Genomic DNA, 21,070 nt, shown 5'->3' with positions numbered 1-21,070 from the left:
AGGCATGTGAGGGTGCTCTGGGGACCGACTGCCATCCGCTCCTGCTCTGACGTGAGAGACCTTTGCACAAGACGTGGCCATCGGGAGAGGAGTGAGGGTACACCTGTCCCTGGCGTGCCTCCGCATGTCCTGTGAATTGATCATTAGTGAAATCTGACCCCTGACTTCAGCGACGTGTCACTCTGGAAGGATGACGATTGAGCCAGTTGACACTGACAGTAGCAGACATGAAAAAGGGCGCTGGACTCTGAGAGCCTGAGCTGGAGCCCCAGCAGCCCAACGCAGGGCCCTGACCACACCCCTGCAGCTGGTTCCAGCTGGGCTCTGTCATTGCCTCGGCATCCTGTCTGGTCCCGGGTGGGGCCCCAGTGCCCCTCTGTCCCCCTCTTTGGCCTCTCGGCCCTGGAAGTCCCCACTGTTTTCCCCCCTCCTCTCATGGGGCCTGTGGGGGTCACGGCAGCTGTGAGCTCCCTCTTCCAAGGGATGGAAACTGAGGGCTCAGGACTGACCCCTGCGTCCAGGGCACACAGCTGGGGCCCAGCAGGACCACACGGGACTCAGCTCCAGAGCGAGCCCTCTCTGCTGACCGTGCAGATGACCAGGCCCTCTTTGGCAGGTCTTGGGAGGACCAAGAGGACTGGTGCTTGCGTACCAGGTGGGTGATCATACCTGAGCCCGTCCTGAGTACCTACTACGCCCACCCCTCAGGGCCCATCCCTGGTGACTCTGGAAGGCAGCTGCCCTCATCACGCCCATTTCACAGCAGGGAAACGGAGGCTGAGCAGGGAAACCTGCCGAGGCCAGCACTGGACGTGGTGGAGTAAGCTCTGCCTGCTGGTCTTCACCCCATCTTGTGGGCAGCCCCCTTCAGGAAGAGGGGACAGAGTTGGCCTCCCCTGGATGCTAGGGCCCCTGCAGGACTGCTCATCACCATGTACCCTGGCCCCTGATCCCTGGGCTTTGGAGGCAGGGAAGGGAGGCTGGGACCTAGGCTTGGGTACTCACTGGCTTTGTGACTTGGGTGAGTCCTTTAAGATTGAGGTGACAGTGTCCTTGTCTGAGAGACGCACACCTCCCGCCACCCCACGCACTTCCTCCCACAAAACCGCTATTGTCCTGGAGGATCTGCAGGCTGGGTGGCATGAGGGAGGCCGGGGCCTCTGCCCGGCTCTGAGCATTAGCGGGCTCGTGGGGCTCAAGGATTATCATCTGGTTCTGCGTGTGGGACACGAAGGGAGACATCTACCTTCTACCGGGGCAGATGGGGACATTCGTCACCATGCCTGGGGGCGATCCTGGCTTTCAGGTTGTTGGGAAGAAACAGCTCCATTTGGGAAGCCAGGTTTATGTCAACTCCAGCCATGAGGGGCCTTGGGGAATCGGGCACATGACCTCCGTGGGACAGGAGAGGGCATGACCAGGCCACCGCTAACTCACTGCGTCCTCTGTCCTGGAGGGTCTGCACCCACTAGCCTGGGGTTGGCGAATGCCCCTGGGAGTTCTGATGGCAGCCAGGGCCATGGGGGCCAGGGACAGAACCCAGGAGCCACACACACAAGGAGAAGTCCTTTCATCCAGCAGAGGCTCCTGGGGCACCCTGCCCCCACGGATGGGTGCCGGGGCCTGTAAACACTCTGGCTCCCTGGCCCAACCCTGACCGCCCTCTCCACGGTGACGCAGGTCGCCCATGTCGTCTGCGAGATGACTAGGTTTCCAAGTCCAGAGATGTCCGCAGTGACAGCAGATCACAAAGAGCCCCCGGGTCCTTCTGTGGGCGGCACACCCGGGGCAGCCTGTGGGGTCAGGCGTCTTGAGGTCCTGAAGCCAAGCTGCCCTGGCCTCACCCTCAGTGCCCACCTCCGATCCTGCTCTGCTTCCCCTCCCTGCGGCTTCCCCCAAGAACCTTCCTGGTAAGTGGCTCTCAGCTGCCCTGTCCCCAGGATCTCCTGCAGAGGCTCCCACGCTGCAGCAGGCAGCCGCGTGGCCCCCAGGTTCCCGGACCCCAGGAGCGGAGCAGAGCTGACATCTCACCCTGACGACGCCCTGCCTGCCCCACAGCAGCTGCACAGGGCAAAGGTCTACAAACCGCCCGACACCCAGCGTCCTGTCCTGCTGTACTTGAGTCCCCTCCCGCTGGCTCCTACGAATCAGGCATCCACTGTAAGGTCCCCGAGGGAATCTGCTTGAGCAGGAAGCTCATTTCCATTCTATCAAGGCGGATTTATTTGGAGAGCACTTGGGAGGGGCATGTGCCTGCCAGAGTCACACCTGGAAGAAATCTGCAGAAAGCACCGCCAGGCTGAGCCCTGTCCTGGGGAGGGGCTTCTGGCCTCACACCCGCGGAGGCGCCTTCCCAGGCAGAGATCACGAGGCGCTGCAGGGACCTGTGTCCAGGGTGGTGAGCAGGGACCCAGAGCTGGCCAGGGGCTCCCACTGAGTCACCGCTTCAGCCAGGGCCAAGCTGGGATGGGGGCCAGGAGCTCTGGGGTCATGTTCTGCAGTGGCCTCTGGGGGTCAAACCACTTTCCTGCATGGAGGCTTGGTGGGAAGAGGAGGAATGTTCTTGGGCCGGGACTGCGAAGGAAGCAGAGAGGACTGTGAGCCGAGGGGGAGGCTGGAGGGGCCGCAAGCCTGCCCCGTCCCTCCCTCCCTGGCCCAGCACGAGCCAGAAAGACCCCACCTCCAGCCAGATGTGACTCTAACTCCCGGGGAGCCTGGGGGGCACCTTCTGACTCAGGTACTAGCACACCCTGGACATCGGTCCCGTTTCTCAGGTGGGGTCACCAGTTTAAGGTCACAGGGCGAGGAGCGGAACTTGAGGCCAGGCCCCTGGCTCCCCAGTCCCTCCTTCCACAAACATCCTCAGCTGATCCTGGGCCCGACTCCCTGGTGAGACGTCGCAGGCTGGCGTCAGACACTCCAGAAAGGGTCCTTGTCACCAGCAGGCAGTGGACACCCTGATGGGTCCCCCGGGCTCCTGACCTTCCTGGAGGACTCAGCCCTGAATATCCTGGAACCTAAAACCTGCTGCTTTCCTTTCAAGGACACCTGGAAGTTCCTGCCCCGTGTGGACTGTCCATCCCGTGGGCTGCGGCTTTCCCAGGGCCGGGGCAAGGAGGGGGTCAAGGTTCGCGGTGAAGACCTTCTGGTGGCCGACCCCACAGCCCTTCAGGGGGCACCTGTGCCTGCTCCCGGCTGGCAGCACCTGGGGGCAGCACCTCACCTCACCCGCCACCACCTCTCGGCAGCCTCCGCACGCCATTCCCTCCCACCCAGCGGCCTCCTTGGATTCCTCGGAGCCCAGACCCCCGCCCCAAGGGATTCCCCAGCCAGCTGTCCCCACGCAGCACCTTCTCGTCCTCAGTCTTGGCCCAGTGTCACCTTTGGCAGGGCTTCCCTGACCCCACGGGGGCAGCTCCCTGCCCTGCTGGCTCCTCTGCGCCATGTCACCAGCCACCCCGCCATCTACCTAATGGCCCCACCTACAGCCTGTCCAGTCTCCTTCCAGGACGTGAGCCCGGGGCAGGGGCTCTGCTGGGCTTGTTGACCGGCCGCCCCAGCACTGGGCCTGGCACACAGCAGACAGCCCGGAACTGGGGCCCAGTACCAGCACCTGTGGGACAACGGCCCTCCATGGTACTGCTGGGCAGGCGTGGGCAGGCAGGACAAGCAAGGGGACATTGCAGGTATTGCCAGCCCAGGACTGGTAGGGGAGTCACCACCCTGCTGGTCTCGGCTTAGGGTCCCCAGTGCCATAAAATGCTCCCTCCCACTAGGGAAGGCTGGAGCTCTCGGATCCCTGGGAACCTTCGAGGGATCTGAAACTCCACCAGCAGGTGGAGCCCTCCGCCCGCCCGCCCGCAGCCAGCTGATGACCGCTGCTTGGCTCCTGATGACCGCTGCTTGGCTCCTGGCCCTCAGCACCCCTCACCTGCCGGCTGGACGCTGCTCTACTGGAAGCTCCTCGGCTGCCCCTTTCCGGGTTCTGCCACGTTCTTCGAGTCACCCTCTGCAAAATGAAGTGTCCCATCCTGCTGAAATGCCTGCCTCGCCGCACAGGTGACGCCAAGCTGCCTCCCCGTGCCTGGCGACCTGGCCTGAGCCCCGTCCCCAGGGGGGCTGCCCAGCTGCCTGCAGCCCCTCCCCTGGCTCAGCCAGGGCCAGCCTCACCCCTCACCGCCGGCCACCCACTGCCCTGCCCATCAGGCAGTCACCCAGGACTGTCACACAGGCCCTTCCGCTGCCTGCTGTTTCTTGGTCTTTAGGCGCAGCTCCCTGTCCCCTCCTGAGGGAGGCTTCCTTGACAACCCGGTCTAAGGTGTCCTGCTGGTATCCAGTACGCGCGGTCAGGAGCCTGCGTCACACTGCCCTCAAGTGGCCACTTGGGCCCAGGTAATGGCTGGATTTCCTCCTGATAGCAGCTGCCTGCTGACAGCAACTGTGGCACGGTGACAAGTGTGGCCCCAACCTCCAGCCCAGAATGATAAGCAGTGCTTGGTAACGTGTCCATTCCTGATGGCGAGGTTGGCTGGGTGGAAGAAGGGACGGTGGACGGTGGCGGTGGATGAAGAATGGCTGATCACACAGATACTAGATGGGCGGGGGAGGGATGGAGCTGGCCACCTTTTCCAATTCCCCAAATAAGAATCCGGGGACAGTCCCGGGTTCTGGCACATCTAGCCCTGGGCTCTGACCTTCAGCAGGAGGCCAGGTCGTCCAGGAGCCACTCAGCCTGCCATGCCCGCCACCGGACAGCACGACTTCGTCCATATTTCCAAACCTACTTCCTGTCTGTCCCCTACAGTTCAGACCTGGGCTTTTATTTTCCCTCTACAGCTGGTCAGTGCTTGCTGACCCTTTTCATGCCCTCTGCAAGGAAGGAATGGCCTCTTCTCTCACCTGGATATTCTTTGTAAAATCTGTGTCTCAGGAATCTCCCATCTGGAAAACAATGAGATCAAACTTGTTTCCAGACTCATGAGGCCGAAGCCCGAGCCCCTTCTCTCCTTCTCCTTTTCCTCCGGGTCCCACGGAGAGTGACACCGCAGCAGCTGAGCAGACGCACAGGAAGATCTCCCTCTCCATTCATGAACTAAAGGGCGTGGCACGACTGTGGCCCAGTGCCCTCTTCTCGCTGTATATATTTTTGTTTTGGAAAATATGGTTATTTGTAAGAAAACTGATACTTGGGTTTAATATGTGATGGGCTTGTCGTCATGTTTAAATGACAAGCACAGGAACGTCTTCAGCGTCTGGGCTTCAGTTTCTGTGTGACGCCTGCCCACCAGCCCCCAGCCCCGCTGTGGGGAGGAGCGTGCTGTGTGAGCCCCTGGTGAGGGATCCGGAGACACAAAGCCTGGGAGCCACTGTCCAAGCAGACCAGCCACCGTGGAATTTCCACGTCCTGTTCAGCCAATGCCATTGCAAAACACGCTCACACACAAGTAAGTGGCACTGTGAGTGTGTCTGAGGGGACTCCGGGGTCACCATGGGGAAGGACAGTCCTCAATCGATCTTCCTGCCCTGCTTCCCCCACCCCCACCTGAGCCTCAGCTTCCTACCAAGAAGGTGCCACACCTGTCCTCCAGGTCACTGCCAGCCTCCGGGAATGATTCCCTGAACACACACCAGGGGCCACGGGACACTGCCACTCTCCGAAAAGAGCGGCTACTGCGGGCAGTGTCGACTCTGTGGCCCCGTCCTTGAGCCCAGCCTCTCCCCCAACACCGCCCGGCTGTAGCCAGAACACGTGGGCACGTGGGAGGGTGGGAGGTGGCAACATCCTCCGTCCACGCTGTGCCCTCTGCTCTCCTGTGAGTCACGGGGACATGATAGGAGACATTTTCTCCTGTTTTGTGGGCCCATAAAGATCACTAGGGACCAGCGCTGGCATTTTCAGTGCGAGGCAATGACCCCGTGTGACCCCATCCTTGTGGACCTTGGCAGCAGAGGCTTGCCCTGTCCTCGAGCTTCACAGCCAGCTACCAAGCGAGTCGGGCGGCAGGGCCTGTGGGGTTAAGAGCAGGGCCCAGGACCTGCGGCCTCCACCCTGGCTGGCCTGGGGACGGCGGCAGCTGTAGTTATGAGGCTTGAATGAGAGCTGAGGACAGCACCTGGCACACACCAGGTCCTCGGTGCATGTGCGATCCCTGTCTTAGGAAGAGGGAGGCTTGAGGTGGGGAGCCTGCTGGCCGTGCGCACAGCTAATGCGAGCAGGGCAGGAGTCCTGGCCTGCGTGTGGGCCATTCTACAGGAGGAGACCGAGGCTCCGCCAGGGGAAGAAATGGACCCCAAGGCCACCCAGGGGCAGGGTTCCGTCTCCGCTGTGCGGGGCTCTGGGGAGCAGGAGCCAGGCCCAGGGCACCACTCACCTGCTGGCCGCCGCTGCTTCACACACTGCCCGCGGTTGGGGATGCCCTCGGCCACGTCCCCGGGGCTCAGGATGTGGCACTCGTAGCCTGAGGGACACTGCAGTGGCTCTGCGCCATCCTCGGTGGTGCTGCATGCTTCTGCTGTGGGGGACACGCCAGTGCCTCAGAGGCAGAGCCCGGCACACACCACGCCCTGTCCGGCGAGGCGCCCCACTCCTGCACCTGCGCCCCCTCACGGCAGCTGTCACCCCACCTGGAACCACCGGTGTGCACTGGCAGAGGCCAGCCCATCACAGATTCCAACACGCCTCACACCCTCCCATTCATGGGCCCACCCTGAAACAGACTCACACCCAGCACACACGCACACACACATCCCGACACAACCACGCACACTCATACCATGCTCACCCCACAGACCATGCACAGCAATGAACCCCTAAAGATGCAGGGTCTGGGAAGCAGCCCTAGCCCCTGCCTTGCCCTCTCCACCCGGGAAGGAGGCCCCGTTGTTAGGGAGCATCCAGGCCCTCTTTCTGTCCTGGGCTGTGGGACAGCTGAGTGACAGCTGGCACCTCTGAGCTGGGCTGGGGGATCCGGAGGCTGAGCATTTGGCTGAGGGCCTGCAGGGACAGACAGCCTGGGCTGTGGTTCCTGCTGGCACCTCAGGAGGGGGAGCCTGGCTGTGCCCCCCACCCAGCCCCCCGGGGCCCGCAGCTACCTTGTAGCACCTCCTCGGGGCCGTCCAGGAGCCAGCCATTGCCACCAAGCCACCGCGGTTTCGGCTGCACCAGCCAGTCTAAAACTGACAAAGGACAGGGTCAGGGGCCTCCCCCGGCAGCCTCTGGGGTAGGAGCCTCCCTCTCATGACCACAGAGGCCCTGCACACCCAGCCCTGGGCTGACACCTGCAGTGCCCAGGACAGGCTGCTCCCCCTCAGCTCCCGCGTCACACCGTCACGGCTGGGCAACCTTGTTGGCGCTGTGACTCGGAGTTTTTATGACCCACCGGCGCTGAGCGGCTCTTGCTGCGGGCCGTGAATGAATGGTGAGTATCCGAGCAGCTGTCATGCACCAGAGACTGCTTAAGGTGCTGGGGACACCCCAGGAAGAGAAGCAGACAGACTCTGCCCGGGGGGGCTGACCCTTGAATCGGGTGACAGCCAGCGAGCAGGGAGGAGGGGGCGGCTAGAGGAGGGACCTTCGTCCCCAGAGGAAAGTCCCCCAAGAGAGCCGTCTCTGGGCCAAGAGCTGAAGGTGAGGAAGAGAGGCTGAGGGCAGCAGGGAGGAAGTTCTGGGTGGGACCCTGCACAGGGGCCCAGGTGTCAGAGCAGGGACCCCCACGGCCCTGCCCTCTGAGCTATGTGCACCTCTCCTCAGCAGCTATGCTGCTGTTTAATCTTGAGCAAGTGACCCAGGTTCTCTGAGTTTCTGTGTCCTCAGTTGCAAATGAAACTGACCCCGTCTCCACCCATGGAGCTGTCTGAGATGAAATGCCTGGGAGACTCTTGGGGATGCCCGGCACCACTGTATCCTTTGTGCACTGCTCAAAAGCACTTGGCCTAGGGAGCAAGGCTAATCCCTATGCCTGGGCGCATTCCACAGGAAGGGACACCCCCAGTGGGGGCTGGTGCCTTATGTGCTCTTCTACCAGGAGGGGGTGCCGTGCCACCTTTCTTATAAAGGCTGGGTGGGAGCCAGCTGGTCCCTGAGCGCCCGCCCTGTCACTGCTCAGAGGCAGACCCAGAGTCACCCAGCATAATAATGAGTGTTATTAAATGTGCTGAGTCCCTTGTCATCCCTGTGACCTCACCCCAAAGAACACAAGGTGTGGTCACTTCCGCCTTCCGCCATCTCCCGGGCCTTGGGAAGGAGGTGGGCCCTCCTTCCGTAATTACTGCCCTTGGGAACCTGGTGGTTCCGGAAAAGGAGAGTCCAAAAGCCCAGCCTGTCTAAAGGCCCTGCCTGGAGCAAAGCTGGCCCCCTCCCGCCCGTCCCACCCACTTAGGGCACATTTTCCCCACCCACCCAGGCTACTGCCTGCCCGCCTGGCTCGGGGCCCCTGGCAGCTCTCCTCCCTGCACACCCCAGACTTCTCCCCACAAAGGATCTGGAACTCCTTAGACCAGGAGCACCCCAACACTGTCCCTCCTGTGAGAGGGAGTCGAGTTCAACAGCATCTCCTCAGTGCCCCGGCCCTGGGGCCCTTTCCCACGGTTCAGGCTCTCCGAGAGCCGCAGGTGCCTTCAGCCCTGCTCAACTGGAATCTGAAGGATTTGAACCTCCCAGGCCCCTGCCTCCCAGACACCCCACCGCCCTGCTGAGCACCCACTCTCCTCCAGACACCCCGGGCACTAGATCCAGGAGCGAAGGGGGCTGGTGGGGTCCCAGGAATGTGGGACCTGGGGAGGGGGAACCTGGCGGGATATTTTTAGGGAAAGCCTCAGTCTGGGTGTTTAGGGGACTCTCATCCCCCCCCACCTCCTCCCAGGATGGGCCTCCCGGGCTGTGGGCTCCGCCCTCGGGAGGTGCTCAGTAAGTCCCTGGACCTGTGCCCAGGGAGCACGGGAGGGCAGTGAGCCGCGGGTAGAAGAGATGCTCAGAGGGTCCTGTCCTCCGCAGGTGCTCTGCGGCCCCCAGGGGGGGCTCCGGGCCCACCTGCCCCCTCCCGCGCCCGGCCTACCTGGCGGGGGCGGCACGGCCTCCAGGCAGGCGTAGGCGCAGCCGTTGTAGCAGCAGCGCCGGTGGCGCGGGCACTCGGAGTCCGCCTGGCAGCGCGCAGCCTGGCAGGCGCCAGGGGGCAGTGTCCGTGGGGGCGGCGGGCAGCGGTCAGCGCGGGGCTGCCGGGGGCCACCGGGCGCGCCCGCCTCCTCGGCCTGCGGGACAGGGGAGGGCGATCAGCGGCGCCAAGCCAGCGCCTTGGAGCTGTGCGCTGCGCGGTGTCCTGGGACCTCTCGCAGCCTGCGCTTCCTGGCGTGGAAAACTGATCCCCGCAGACCCAGCCTCTGAGGGTCGGTCTCGGGGTTAACAGACGCCATGCTTGTCTGTAACCGCCCCAAATTGAGGTGACTGAAGGCCACCAACAGCTGCAGAAGTGAATCTTGGTGGCTTGCTGGAGTCTTGCACTTTAGGGACCTACCTCCTTAGAGATGGATCTCCTGAGTGTGCACCCGCGTATCCATGCATGTGTGCACACACATACACACGTCTCTGTGTGTATATAGATAGATGGATTGATTGATTTCTTGTAATCAATGTTTATGTAGAGCTTTGAGAATTTACAGCTCACACATGAGTGAATGGACTCACAGCACAGCTTGGCTAAATCTCACACACAGCACATGGAAGGGGGAAAGCCAGGTCACAAGGGACAATGTGATTCACTGCAGTTTACAGACAAGCAAAGCGGTGCCCTGTGGGGAGTCTCTGGTGCCTGCCTGTTGGGGCTGGCTGGTTCACCTGGGGACCTGTGGCCCGCTCTGCCTCTTGACCTCACGTGGATGACACAGGGGGTTTAATTTGTGGGAACTGGACACTTAAGATTTCTGTACTTTTCAATATTGCTTCAGTAAAAGGTTAAAAAATAAAATGTAGTTAACACTTTATTAGTGGGAGTGCGCACGGAACAAGCCCTCTAGAGGCAGGGCCCGAGACTTCTCCTTCAGCCCCGGATGGAAACCACCCAAATGTCCACCGGCTGATCAATGTGGTCTCTCCACACAGTGGAACCTCATTTGGCCACAAATATAAATGAAGGCCTGATACACAGGACCACCTGGATGGACCCTAGAGACGATGCCCAGCAGGCGGACACACAGGGCCACATACTGTGGGGTCCCCCTGCATGCACACAGAGCAGGCAAATCCGTAGATACAGAAAACAGAAGGATGGCCTCAGGGGCAGGACTGGCAGTGAATCATGGGTGCAGGTTTCACGTTAGGGACCTACCTGTGGGTGCAGGTTTCTTTTGGGGACAATGAAAATGATCTAATACTGACTTTAGCATTGGTTGCACAGCGGTGAATGGGCCAAAGGCACAAACTGCACATTTAAGTGGGTGGATTGTGGAGCATGTGACCTGTGTCTAATGGAGATGTTACTAAGGACAGCACGCTGAATCCCCAGATGCGACCCTCCCTCCTCCAGACCCCCAGGGCTCCCCTTGGGGCCCTGAAGCCGTGCTACCTGCACAGTGGCGGTCAACAAAGGGGAGCCTGTCCTCCTGTATGCCACCTGACCCACCTCCAGGGGACCTGGTGTGGGCAACGCGTGCTGAACTGAGGGGCATGGGACGCACCAGGAGGAGCCCAGGACAATAAGGCTGAGCATCAGGAGGAAGGGGGTCTCAGCCCAGCCAGGACACACCGTCCAAGCCCCCGCTACATCTAGACCTGAGCACACAGCACGCACCCAGCACGCACACAACTGCAAGCTTCCTTGGCAGAGTGCCCCCAGCCCTCCAGGCCTTGCCCGCGGCTCCGGGGCCTCTCCAGAGGGAACCTCGTCTAGGACTCAACTCCACTCTCCTTTGCCCCAAAGCTCCCAGCCAGGATCAGGGCCCGCACCCTCCCCACGGCCCTGCGCCCCACCCTCTGTGAAGCTGTGTGAGCACACCTGCTTCCTGTTCAGAAGGTGAGCAACCCCCCGGGGAGGTGCTGAGTCTTCTGTGACTGCCTCTTCAGGTGGTGAGCAAGCCCCCAAAGACACCCCTTGTCCCTGGGGTCTGTAAATGCAACCTCATACGATAAAGCAGGCTCTGTGGGTTTGATCCGGGATCACAGGAGATCCTGGATTATCCAATTATAAGTGTCCTATAGAGGGGGCAGAGGAAGAGCGCACACATGTGCACACACACACACACACACACACACACGCACTGACAAGGAAGGCCACTCGAAGATGGAGGCGGAGACTGGGGTGGTGAGACTGTGAGCCAGGAGCGGTGGTGGCCAGCAGCACCCAAAAGCTAGAGGAGGCGAGGAGGAACCTTCCCCGGAGCCTCGAGAGGGGGCATGACCAGGCCAAACGCCATCTCCACACAGAGACTGATACTGAGTTCCTGGCCCCCCACACTCAGAGGACACGATGCTGCTGGCTTAGGCCACCCTAGTTTTGGTCATTTGTCCTGGCACCACGGGAAACTGGGCGCCGTGCTTGGCATGTTCTACCAATGTTTGTGAATGAAAGCCACTGAGGCCCAAGTCCCCATGGCCTCCACAGCAGCTTCCACCTTGGCCTCCCTGACTCCACGTCTGCCCCCTTTGCATTCTCCAAACTGCAGCTCAAAGGGGCTTTATTTTTTATTGTTTTTTAGTTGTAGATGGACACAATACCTTTATTTTATTTATTTTTATGAGGTGCTGAGGATCAAACCCAGGGCCTCATACGTGCCAGGCAAGTGCCCTGCCATCTAGTCACAATCCCAGCCCTCAAAGGGGCTTTCTGGAGGGCACCTCGGGACCAATGTTCTTGTGCTCTGAGGCTTGTGGTCTCCCAGCACCCTTAGGGCCAAATCTCAGCTCCTCGCTGGACCTTCAAGTTCAGTGCTGGTGCTGCCCTCCTCATACCACCCCGAGTGGCTGTGTACCTTACCGGCCCTCCCCCTTCCTCACCCGCCCTCCCCCTTCCTCACCCGCCCTCCCCCTTCCTCACCCGCCCTCCCCCTTCCTCACCCTCCAGCACAAGCCCACCCAAGGCCTTTGCCCCTCGGGAGCAGCCCCATTGCCCTCTGGATGGCTCCCTCCTGTCCTGCTCAATCAGGACCTCCAGACTGAAGCCTCTGACCCTGTCACTGGTCAGCACCTGTCCTGCTGTCCTCTTCCTTCAATTGACCTGTCTCCTGCAGCACAGCAGAGGGGCCACCTGCCTGGACTCTGCCGCTGGTGGGCTGGGTTCAAACCCAGCTCTGCCACTCCCCTGCTGCCTCACTTTGTGCAAGCCCGTTTCCCTGCAGGGAGTGGTCACCAGCACTCCCCACTGGAGCTTTTGAGGACTGACCACCCGCACAGCAACAGAAAGGTTTCTGCCCCAGGACAGGAGCCCGGCCTCGGCCTAGAAGATTCTGCTGCTTCTCTGTTCTGTTGGCCAAGTCACTCCTCAGCCCCAGCTGAAATACCCTCCTGAAGGCGTCCCTGCCAGGACTCGCTGAGGTCGTGGGTGTTTCTGGTCCAGGCCTCCAGTAGAAGCCAAAAGATCACCGAACGCCCTTTTGCGCCTGCAGAGCGGAACCAGCACACTCGGTGCGCTGCTGCCGACGGCCTGCAGGGGGCGCGCGCCAGGGGACCAGGCACAACCCAGTAGGTGGCGGCAGAGGCCAGCGCTTCCGGCCTCGCAGCGAGTCTCCAGGGCCCATGCAAGTGGGCGGGGACAGCCGGGGAGGGCGCCTGCGTCCTGCTTCACCCCAGGAACCCCTTTGTGCAAAGCAGCAGTGAGAGCTGGGTGGGAAGGGGAAGGAAGGGGAGGGGACGGGGACTTGCGGGGCGTCTGTGACCGGGGCAGCCTCTCCGCACCCGCCCTCTCCGCACCCCTTCCCGCGACCCGCGCATTCCTGCGCCACCGCCAAGCACCCAGGCACGCAGGGGCACAATCCCACGACACTAGCCCTCCGTGCCATTTGCTGCAGAATTAACTAAATTGGACCCGTGTTGGGGCCTCTCCAGTTTTAATCCTGATCCAAGGCGACGGCTGCCCAGCCCCCTCGGAGGGCAGCGCGGGGCCTCATTTACAGAATTAGCGGAGCCCGGGTGAGGAGGCTCCTCGCCTCCCCTGCCTCCCATCCCGTGACTCCCTCCGGGTGGCCCCGGAGGAGGGGGCTGTGCAGAGATCAAGTTTAGATGTCCCCTGTTCTCCGAGGGAAATTCAATGCCGGTTCTCAGAATTTGGACAGAACAAAAGAGATAAGCCCTCCGCTGGCTCTCCCCGTTATTTACCAGCCCGCTGAGCCAGCAGATGGCCTGGGTGATAAAGAAGCGATTTCACCCAGGGCCAGATTAAGGGCTTAATGTTGGAGAGCGCTCCAGGGGCGCCCAGGAGGGCTCTGAACAGTGGCTGAGCCCTGGGGCCTGAGAATGGCCCTTCCTAAAAGAGCTCACCCCACCCTCGCCCCTCCCCAGCGTCTGAAGGGGTCAACAGCCCAGTCCTCCCGGCCCAGCAGGCGGGGTCAGCAGGGTGGGGGCCGCCAACCCTCCCACCACTGCCCTCTCACCCTGTCCAGCCGCCTACCCCCTTGAGGTCCCCAGAGCACATGAGCCCAGTCCACCTCTGGATCTTTGCACCGGTTGTCCCCATACTCCACTGCTCACTGTCCAGGTCACAGGCCCCGCCAGGCATCACCCCCAGGCCTCTGCTCACATGGCCGTCCCTCTGCGCTCCACTCTGGCCCCACACAGCTTCCAGCCCCTGGCCACCCTCGGCCTGTGTACTGCACCCTCATCTATCTACTGTCTTCCTTCTGCTGTGACGTGCCCTGCTGGGGACAGGGACTTGCACATATTTTCACATGTGTCCCAGGCTCCTAGAAAAGTGCCCAACACCCATATGTGTGGCCCAGTGCATGCTGGCACCAGACGGTGACCATGGGCATGGCTCCTGGCAGCTTGCCAGACCCCTTCCAGGAGAGTGACAGGCACAGTCACCATGCGGAGCTGTCAGGCTCAGAACCCAGGCCCTGGGCAGGAGACCCACACACCACGGGCGGAGGCGGCAGCCTTTGGAGACGGTGGACTCCACCCTGCATGCCTGGTGCAGCCCTTGGAGGCCGCGGGTGTTATGCCCACTTTTGATGGGGAAACTGAGGCAGGCGTGAGCTGAGGCTGCTGGAGTGGGGGGGAGCAGGCTTCTGACCGTCAGAGCCTTCTGGCCCCCAGAGTCTGGGCCTGGGAGGTGCGTCCCTCCATGTGGGCATCTGTCCCACCCCAGGCCTCTGCCCTCCGCTGCAGTAGCCCCAACTCAGGGCACGGTCAGAAAACCGCTGCCCCCCCCCCATACACATTCTGGAAAATGCTCACCACTCCCAGCCAGCCCCCCTCCCCCACTTACACTGCCACTCAGCTGAAAAGGACATTACGCACATTAAGTCCCCCTGAGAAAAGAGGCAGGTCCTCCAGCTCCCTCCACAGAGGCCACAGAGTGGCCTCGGGTTTCCGTCTGTACCCCCACTTCTGCTAAGGGACTGTCGGTGAGTGCCCAGCCACCCGGGGCTTCGGGCTCTACATTCTGACTTGGAGCAAACCCCCTTCCCCCCCCCCAGGCTTCCCACCAATGGCATCTCCCCACTCCTGGGCAGACGCTGTTGGTGGCCTCTAGATTCACAAAGCTGCCTCCTGCGTCCTTAGGAAGCAGTGAAGGAAGTGCCAGGGCTCAGCAGGGAGCCCAAGTCAGCGGGGCCATTCTAAGAGGTAAAGTCCAACTCAACTAAGCTGGCCTCCAGCCAAAGGAGGCCAGCTGGGGACGGCACACCCCTGCGTCAGGACATCACAGAACTGGGAGGGGAGGACGCGGACCCACCCATGCACACACTCACCATGTGTCACGCACGGTGTGAAAACGCAGAGGTGGGAGACGGTGTGAACCAGCCAGGGCCACCAGACTCCACTGAGGCGAGACACCGGGACACAAATCCAGGGCTGCAGGGGGTGGAGCGACCCTTTATGGGACGGGGTCTCCCAGGGTGATAGGCATGCTCTGGTAGTAGAGAGGTAGGGGCTGCAGGAGGCACGGACGTACCAAGTGCCACTGCAAAGTCTCCTCAAAGGGTTCCTTCACCTCCTGCAGATTGGCCCCCCGAAGAGAGTCTCAATGCAGCGCCACTAAGAAATGTGCGCGATTGCTTCGTGGAAAGCCCTGGACCCCGCATTGCGTCTGGTAGGAAGAACCGAGGTCATCTGCACTTATTTATAACTTTCTGTGCCGTCTGATTTTTTTTTTAACAGTAAACATCACTATGTAATAATCAGAAGAAAACGTGCTGAGCCATTTCTATGCAGGGAAAAGGCACCAGCCTGCAGGCCACCCATTCACCAGGACCCTCAGCACCCACACCCTTCCTTCCCTGAACAACTTTACCCTCCTTTGGAATGTTCCAGGCCAATAAAAATGTACCCCAGACTGGCTTGCTTGGGGGAGGAAGAAAGCCAATTTTCCTCTAAGCAGTATTTGTTCTTCCTCTGGAATTTGGACGTCAAAGATTTAAAAATAAGTTTCTCCCTGGAACAGAGGGCCGGAGTTCAGCGCCTGCGTGAATGCACTTCCCGGCACCCGGGGCTCGGCGCCGGCTCTGGGAGCAGGACTGGGTGCAGTGCAATGGGACTCTCTCAGAGTCATCAAAAGACCAGCATCTCGCAGGACGGCAGACTCCAGCACGCACCCACCAGCGCCCCCCAAGGCTGCCGAGCCCCCCCGTGCCCACACAGGGCCCTGGGACACCGAGGTGGCATGCCCACACCCCTCCCGCGGCCCTGGGCGCCTTCACGCATCCCCATGTGATGTCGGCACACACCAGGAGGATGCGGCTCAGGGCTGGGCGCAGAGCTCCTGTCCTCACCAGGCCCTGCGTGCTGTGCCCTGGGCTGCAGCTGAGGAAGCCGAGGCCCAGAGGGGACAGGGGAGTCACTGCAGCTGGAGGGCAGTGGGCCGAGAGCCTCCTGGGGGACCCCAGGGGGATGTGAGGCCAGTGTGCTGCCCTCTGGCCATTCTGTGCCTGGACGGCGAGATGCAAATGGAACTCAGGCGATCAACAGCCCCCCCCCAAGAGATGGGTCCCCAAACCAAGGTCATTTTGCCAAAGGACAGGGCTCAGAGACAGGAGTCTGGGTGGTGACGGCGCCTTGTGCAGGCAGGGTCCCGCTCCAGCTCTCTAGGGCGGATGGCCAAGGTGTGCCACCCCCAGCCTGGCAGACTTCGGGCCACCCCAGGAGCAGTGAGAAGAGATGGCCTCCTTTCCCCGGCTCACAGGCCGCGGGGCTCCACCAGGGAGCAGGAGGCAGAGGACGGGAGGAGCCCCCGGGGGTGAGGAGCCCCCGGGGGTGAGGAGCCCCCGGGGGTGAGGAGACTCTGGGGGTGAGGAGACTCTGGGGGGGAGGAGACTGTGGGGGTGAGGAGACTCTGGGGGGAGGAGACTCTGGGGGGAGGAGACTCTGGGGGGAGGAAACCCTGGGGGGAGGAGACTCTGGGGGGGAGGAGACTCTGGGGGGAGGAGACTCTGGGGGGGAGGAGACTCTGGGGGTGAGGAGACTCTGGGGGGGAGGAGACTGGGGAGGAGGAGACTCTGGGGGTGAAGAGACTCTGGGGGGGAGGAGACTCTGGGGGTGAGGAGCCCCTGGGGGGAGGAGACTCTGGGGGGAGGAGACTCTGGGGGGAGGAGACTCTGGGGGGAGGAGACTCTGGGGGGAGGAGACTCTGGGGGGAGGAGACTCTGGGGGTGAGGAGACTCTGGGGGGGAGGAGACTGTGGGGGTGAGGAGACTCTGGGGGGAGGAGACTCTGGGGGGAGGAGACTCTGGGGGTGAAGAGACTCTGGGGGGGAGGAGACTGGGGAGGAGGAGACTCTGGGGGTGAAGAGACTCTGGGGGGGAGGAGACTCTGGGAGTGAGGAGCCCCTGGGGGGAGGAGACTCTGGGGGGAGGAGACTCTGGGGGGAGGAGACTCTGGGGGGGAGGAGACTCTGGGGGGAGGAGACTCTGGGGGGGAGGAGACTCTGGGGGTGAAGAGACTCTGGGGGGAGGAGACTCTGAGGGGGAGGAGACTCTAGGGGGAGGAGACTCTAGGGGGAGGAGACTCTGGGGGGGAGGAGACTGTGGGGGGGAGGAGACTCTGGGGGGGAGGACCCCCTGGGGGGAGGAGACTCTGGGGGGAGGAGACTCTGGGGGGAGGACCCCCTGGGGGGAGGAGACTCTGGGGGGAGGAGACTCTGGGGGGAGGACCCCCTGGGGGGAGGAGACTCTGGGGGGGAATGAAGCCAGATTTAAAGTTAGGTAGTCAGTGTAGTTAGGTAAATCGGGTCTAATATCGAGTGAAATCTAAAATGGAGGCCATGCTGGGAATGACTCAGGGAAAACAGGACAACTCATGCAGTGTTAATAAAGTTCCGAAAAGGCCCTAGGCCAAAGTCCACCTGGGAGAAATGTTAATGAACATCCCCCAACAGATTCTCAAAGACAGCCCATCCCAAAGAAATGTTAATGAAGCCCAGGATACAGCCCCCAACAGATTTGGAGGTAGCTCATCCCAAAGAAATGTTAATGAACAGCAAACTTGACTCGGAAATGACCAGATTACTCCTTTGTCCCAAACCCTTCCCACCTACATTCCTTCACCAAACCTATAAAAAGGGAAACACATTGCCCGCTAACTGGATTCCACCTTTTGGGTCCCCTTCTTCCTCCGGGAGAAGTCTTTTCTTCTGTCCTTTAATAAATTTCTAATTTCTACTCTGGCCTTGCCTCGGCGTGCTTCTTTGGTGTTATTCTTCAACATCGGGGAGCAAGAACTCGTCACCGGTCAACAGCGGTAACAGGAGGAGACTCTGGGGGGAGGAGACTCTGGGGGGAGGAGACTCTGGGGGGAGGAGACTCTGGGGGGAGGACCCCCTGGGGGGAGGAGACTCTGGGGGTGAGGAGACTCTGGGGGGAGGAGACTCTGGGGGGAGGAGACTCTGGGGGGAGGACCCCCTGGGGGGAGGAGACTCTGGGGGGTGAGGAGACTCTGGGGGGAGGAGACTCTGGGGGGGAGGAGACTCTGGGGGGAGGACCCCCTGGGGGGAGGAGACTCTGGGGGGAGGAGACTCTGGGGGGGAGGAGACTCTGGGGGGTGAGGAGCCCCTGGGGGGAGGAGACTCTGGGGGGGAGGAGACTGTGGGGGGGAGGAGACTCTGGGGGGTGAGGAGACTCTGGGGGGAGGAGACTCTGGGGGGAGGACCCCCTGGAGGGAGGAGACTCTGGGGGGAGGACCCCCTGGGGGGAGGAGCCCCTGGTGGCCCTCTCCAGCCCGTTTGTGACGGTGGCCGTATTAGGTAAAATTGGCTCCCAGGTGGGCAGGGAGGCCCCAGCGCAGTACCAACTGACCTCTCCCTGCCCAGCCCAGCCACTGCCCTCCAGGGTCCAGGGCCAGGGCTGAGGGGGGGCGGAGCCACCCAGGAAGGCCTTGCCTTCGGGCCTTTGGGGCTGCCTCCCGTCCCCTCCCCATTCCCTGTGGTCACTTGAGGAGGAATTAGGCAGAGCTGAGGGCCCTAGAGGCCATCCAGTCCTCCACCTTCACCTCTCTGGGGCCCGGAGAGGGGCAGTGAGTAGCCTGCGGTGGCACAGCGCACTTGAGGTGACTTGTGGCGACCTCTGGGCCTGGTGAGCTGCCCGGCCTCCTGTCCTCTGAGGTCGCCTGTCCTTCCCCAGGGCTCTCTGAGGCATGTGCTTACACAAAGCTCTCCAGTGTCCACGCTCTGGGCAGGGACCAACGTCGCAGATCCAGGGACAGACTTGGGGCGGCCCCTGACCAGTGGTGGCACAGCACACCTGTGAGGGTAGCACCCACCCGCCACACCAGCGGAGGGTTCAGCGGGTGGAGCCTGCGCAGGGCCTCCCCCCAGCCAGGGCTGGCCCCAGGTCCCTTCCCAATCTCCTGATTCTCGGCCTTGGCGAGCTCTGGCCAGGGCCTCCTCCAGGAAGGCCTTGGGGCCCTCACCACCTGGAGTGAGCGCCCTCCCCACACACCTCCGTCACCTCCCTCCCTCCTGCCCACGCCAGCCAGGGCCACCGCCCCGAGCGTGCAGGTCCTGGAGTCCAGACCCGGCTTCATCCGATCCCTGGCAGGCACAGACCCTGCCCCTCTGGGGAGCTTCTACTCACCCCTCAAAGCCCCAGGCCAAACGTCCCCACCCCTGGCACCCTCCCCGACTCTCCTGGACATGCCCACGTGCATTTGCTCACAAGTCAGCCCCTGAGTGACCCAGTGCTGACCCAGTGGTGGCAGCTGGCGGGACCCGAGGTGGGTACATTGAATGGAGCAGGAGCTGGCCCGAGGGGGGCACCAGCCACCCTGGTCAGGAGCCTCCACGCGCTGCCGGCTGGCATCCTGCTGAGGGCATGACAGCACCAGGGCTCGGCTCTTGACCCTCTTCCTCCAGATGTCCTGCGGAGGATCTAAGCCCCTGAGTCGCCTCTGTCACCCCTGCCCCCAGGCTCCCTGCTGGTCCCTTCCTGCCCTGCATCTCTCCTGAGCCTTTGGAAGCTGGACACACAGTAGGTTTTTGTTTTCTCTCTCTTTTATTCTCTACTGTCCCCCTTGTCCTGTGAATTCCCCAGCGGAGACTCAATGTCCACGTCCCCGCAGCCCAGGCCAGCACCTGGTTAAACGGTGCTGTTGACACCTGTGAGCTGAGAGGAGTGCAACGCTTTCTTTTGCAGATGAGATTGTTGGAGCTCAGAGAGTTCAAGCCGCTTGCCTAAAGTCACACAGCTGGGGAGAAGCAGAGGCCGCCCTCGAATCCAGCCACCTGGCTTCTCCCGCTGGCTATCCCCAGCCCTTCCTCCGAGCTGCCATCATCTGCCCCTCAGGGCTGTGGTCACTTCCATCTCACCTACAGGACCCCACACTACCCCTTCCTCAGGGCAGTTTCTGAGTGGACAGAGGGCCACCTGGATTCACAGCGGAGCCCACCAAGGGGCAGTGGTGGTGGAGGCAGCCCAGGTTAAGTCCTCCACCCTGACCAGGTCTGCTCTGCAGAAGGCAGCTCTGGAGCCCAGCCAGTGCCAGGCTGGGCTCTGCTGCCCATCTGCAGGGTCCCTGTCCCTTCCTCCCCAGTGGGGGCCTCTGAGGGTTCCAGTCCCCCTGCCCACTGGGACCGACACACTGGGACCCAGTTTGGGGAGCCCCAGGGGAGGTGGCCAGCCTGGACCGCCTGGCCCGGCCGCCCCGCGGGACTGCGCGCCCTCCCGGCACTTACGTGGGGCTTCTCGGCCAGCCTCCCGGGCAGCGCCCGCGTCCAGAGCTCCCCCGCCGAGCCCCCTGCGAGCAGCAGCAGGAAGCACAGAGCCCAGGCGACCGTCCCTCGGCAGCTGCCCATCCCGCTGGTCACAGGCGTTTCCTCCGGGGCCGGCGACCTTGCACAGGCCGGGAGGAGGCTCCCCGCTGGGTGGGGCCAGCGCCGCAGCGGGAACTCCTCTCCCGTCCTCAGCCGCACGCAGCGGGGTCCCTGGGATCCTGCCTCTGCGCCCGGCACACGCCCCCTCCTCAAGGGTGGCCGGCCTGCCAGGTTATTTTTAGCTTGCCCTGTAACCTCTGACCCCAGAATGCAACCAACAGGGGCAGCTGCAGCCCGGGCAGCTCGGACGGCCACAGCGCAGGAGGAGGGGGCCCGGGCTTGCCGGAGACGTGGCGGGAGTGGCCCTGCCGCTCTCTCCCCAGAGGACTTCCTGGCAGCTGCGGCGGAGGACTGGGGGCTCAGCCCGCCCTCCAGGTCCTGAGCTGGGCCGGGGAACTGTCCACCCTGCTGCGGTGGGCTGGCCAGCTCTGCCTGCCCTGCTCACAGCTGCCCGCTCCCTCTCTGTGGGGGAGGGGGAAGGAGGCTCCTGCCACTCCCCCGGCCTCTCCGAGCTCCCGAGGTTCCCAGGAGCTGCACACGAGTGTCCCAAGGGCCCCGCAGGCGTCCCACGTGCCCACCCAGGGCCCCGCAGGCGTCACATGTGCCCACCCAGGACCCCGCAGGCGCGG

General features: G+C 62.4%; 1 protein-coding gene across 4 annotated transcripts; it reads right to left on the bottom strand.

The window, feature by feature from the left end:
- Positions 1-2,214: 2,214 nt before the first annotated feature.
- Positions 2,215-20,777, bottom strand: Wfdc1 (WAP four-disulfide core domain 1). 4 transcript variants are annotated; one of them, XM_026411417.2, is made up of 7 exons: positions 20,304-20,777; positions 9,054-9,246; positions 7,093-7,176; positions 6,372-6,512; positions 4,900-4,941; positions 3,932-4,009; positions 2,215-2,574 (listed from the first exon to the last, which is right to left on the bottom strand). In XM_026411417.2, exons 1-6 carry the CDS (start codon positions 20,421-20,423, stop codon positions 3,951-3,953), a joined length of 639 nt encoding a protein of 212 aa, XP_026267202.2. In that variant the 5' UTR covers positions 20,424-20,777; the 3' UTR covers positions 2,215-2,574; positions 3,932-3,950. The 4 variants fall into 4 exon arrangements, with proteins under 4 accessions (XP_026267202.2, XP_026267203.2, XP_026267199.2 ...); XM_026411418.2 differs by having other exon boundaries at positions 6,372-6,509; XM_026411414.2 differs by having other exon boundaries at positions 7,093-7,170; positions 20,304-20,504.
- Between the last annotated feature and the right edge of the window lie 293 nt (positions 20,778-21,070).

The sequence above is a fragment of the Urocitellus parryii genome, chromosome 15, assembly GCF_045843805.1.
Source record: "Urocitellus parryii isolate mUroPar1 chromosome 15, mUroPar1.hap1, whole genome shotgun sequence".
Taxonomy (NCBI): Eukaryota; Metazoa; Chordata; class Mammalia; order Rodentia; family Sciuridae; genus Urocitellus; species Urocitellus parryii.
This window is presented reverse-complemented; position numbering and strand designations above follow the sequence as displayed.

Coding starts and splice junctions, on each gene's coding strand:
- Wfdc1 (XM_026411417.2), bottom strand. CDS start 20,423: ATGGGCAGCTGCCGAGGGACGGTCGCCTGGGCTCTGTGCTTCCTGCTG. Junction 7,177..9,053: donor GGCCGTGCCGCCCCCGCCAG/GTAGGCCGGGCG, acceptor GTCCTTTGTCAG/TTTTAGACTGGCTGGTGCAG. Junction 4,010..4,899: donor ATTTTACAAAGAATATCCAG/GTGAGAGAAGAG, acceptor TTCATTTTGCAG/AGGGTGACTCGAAGAACGTG.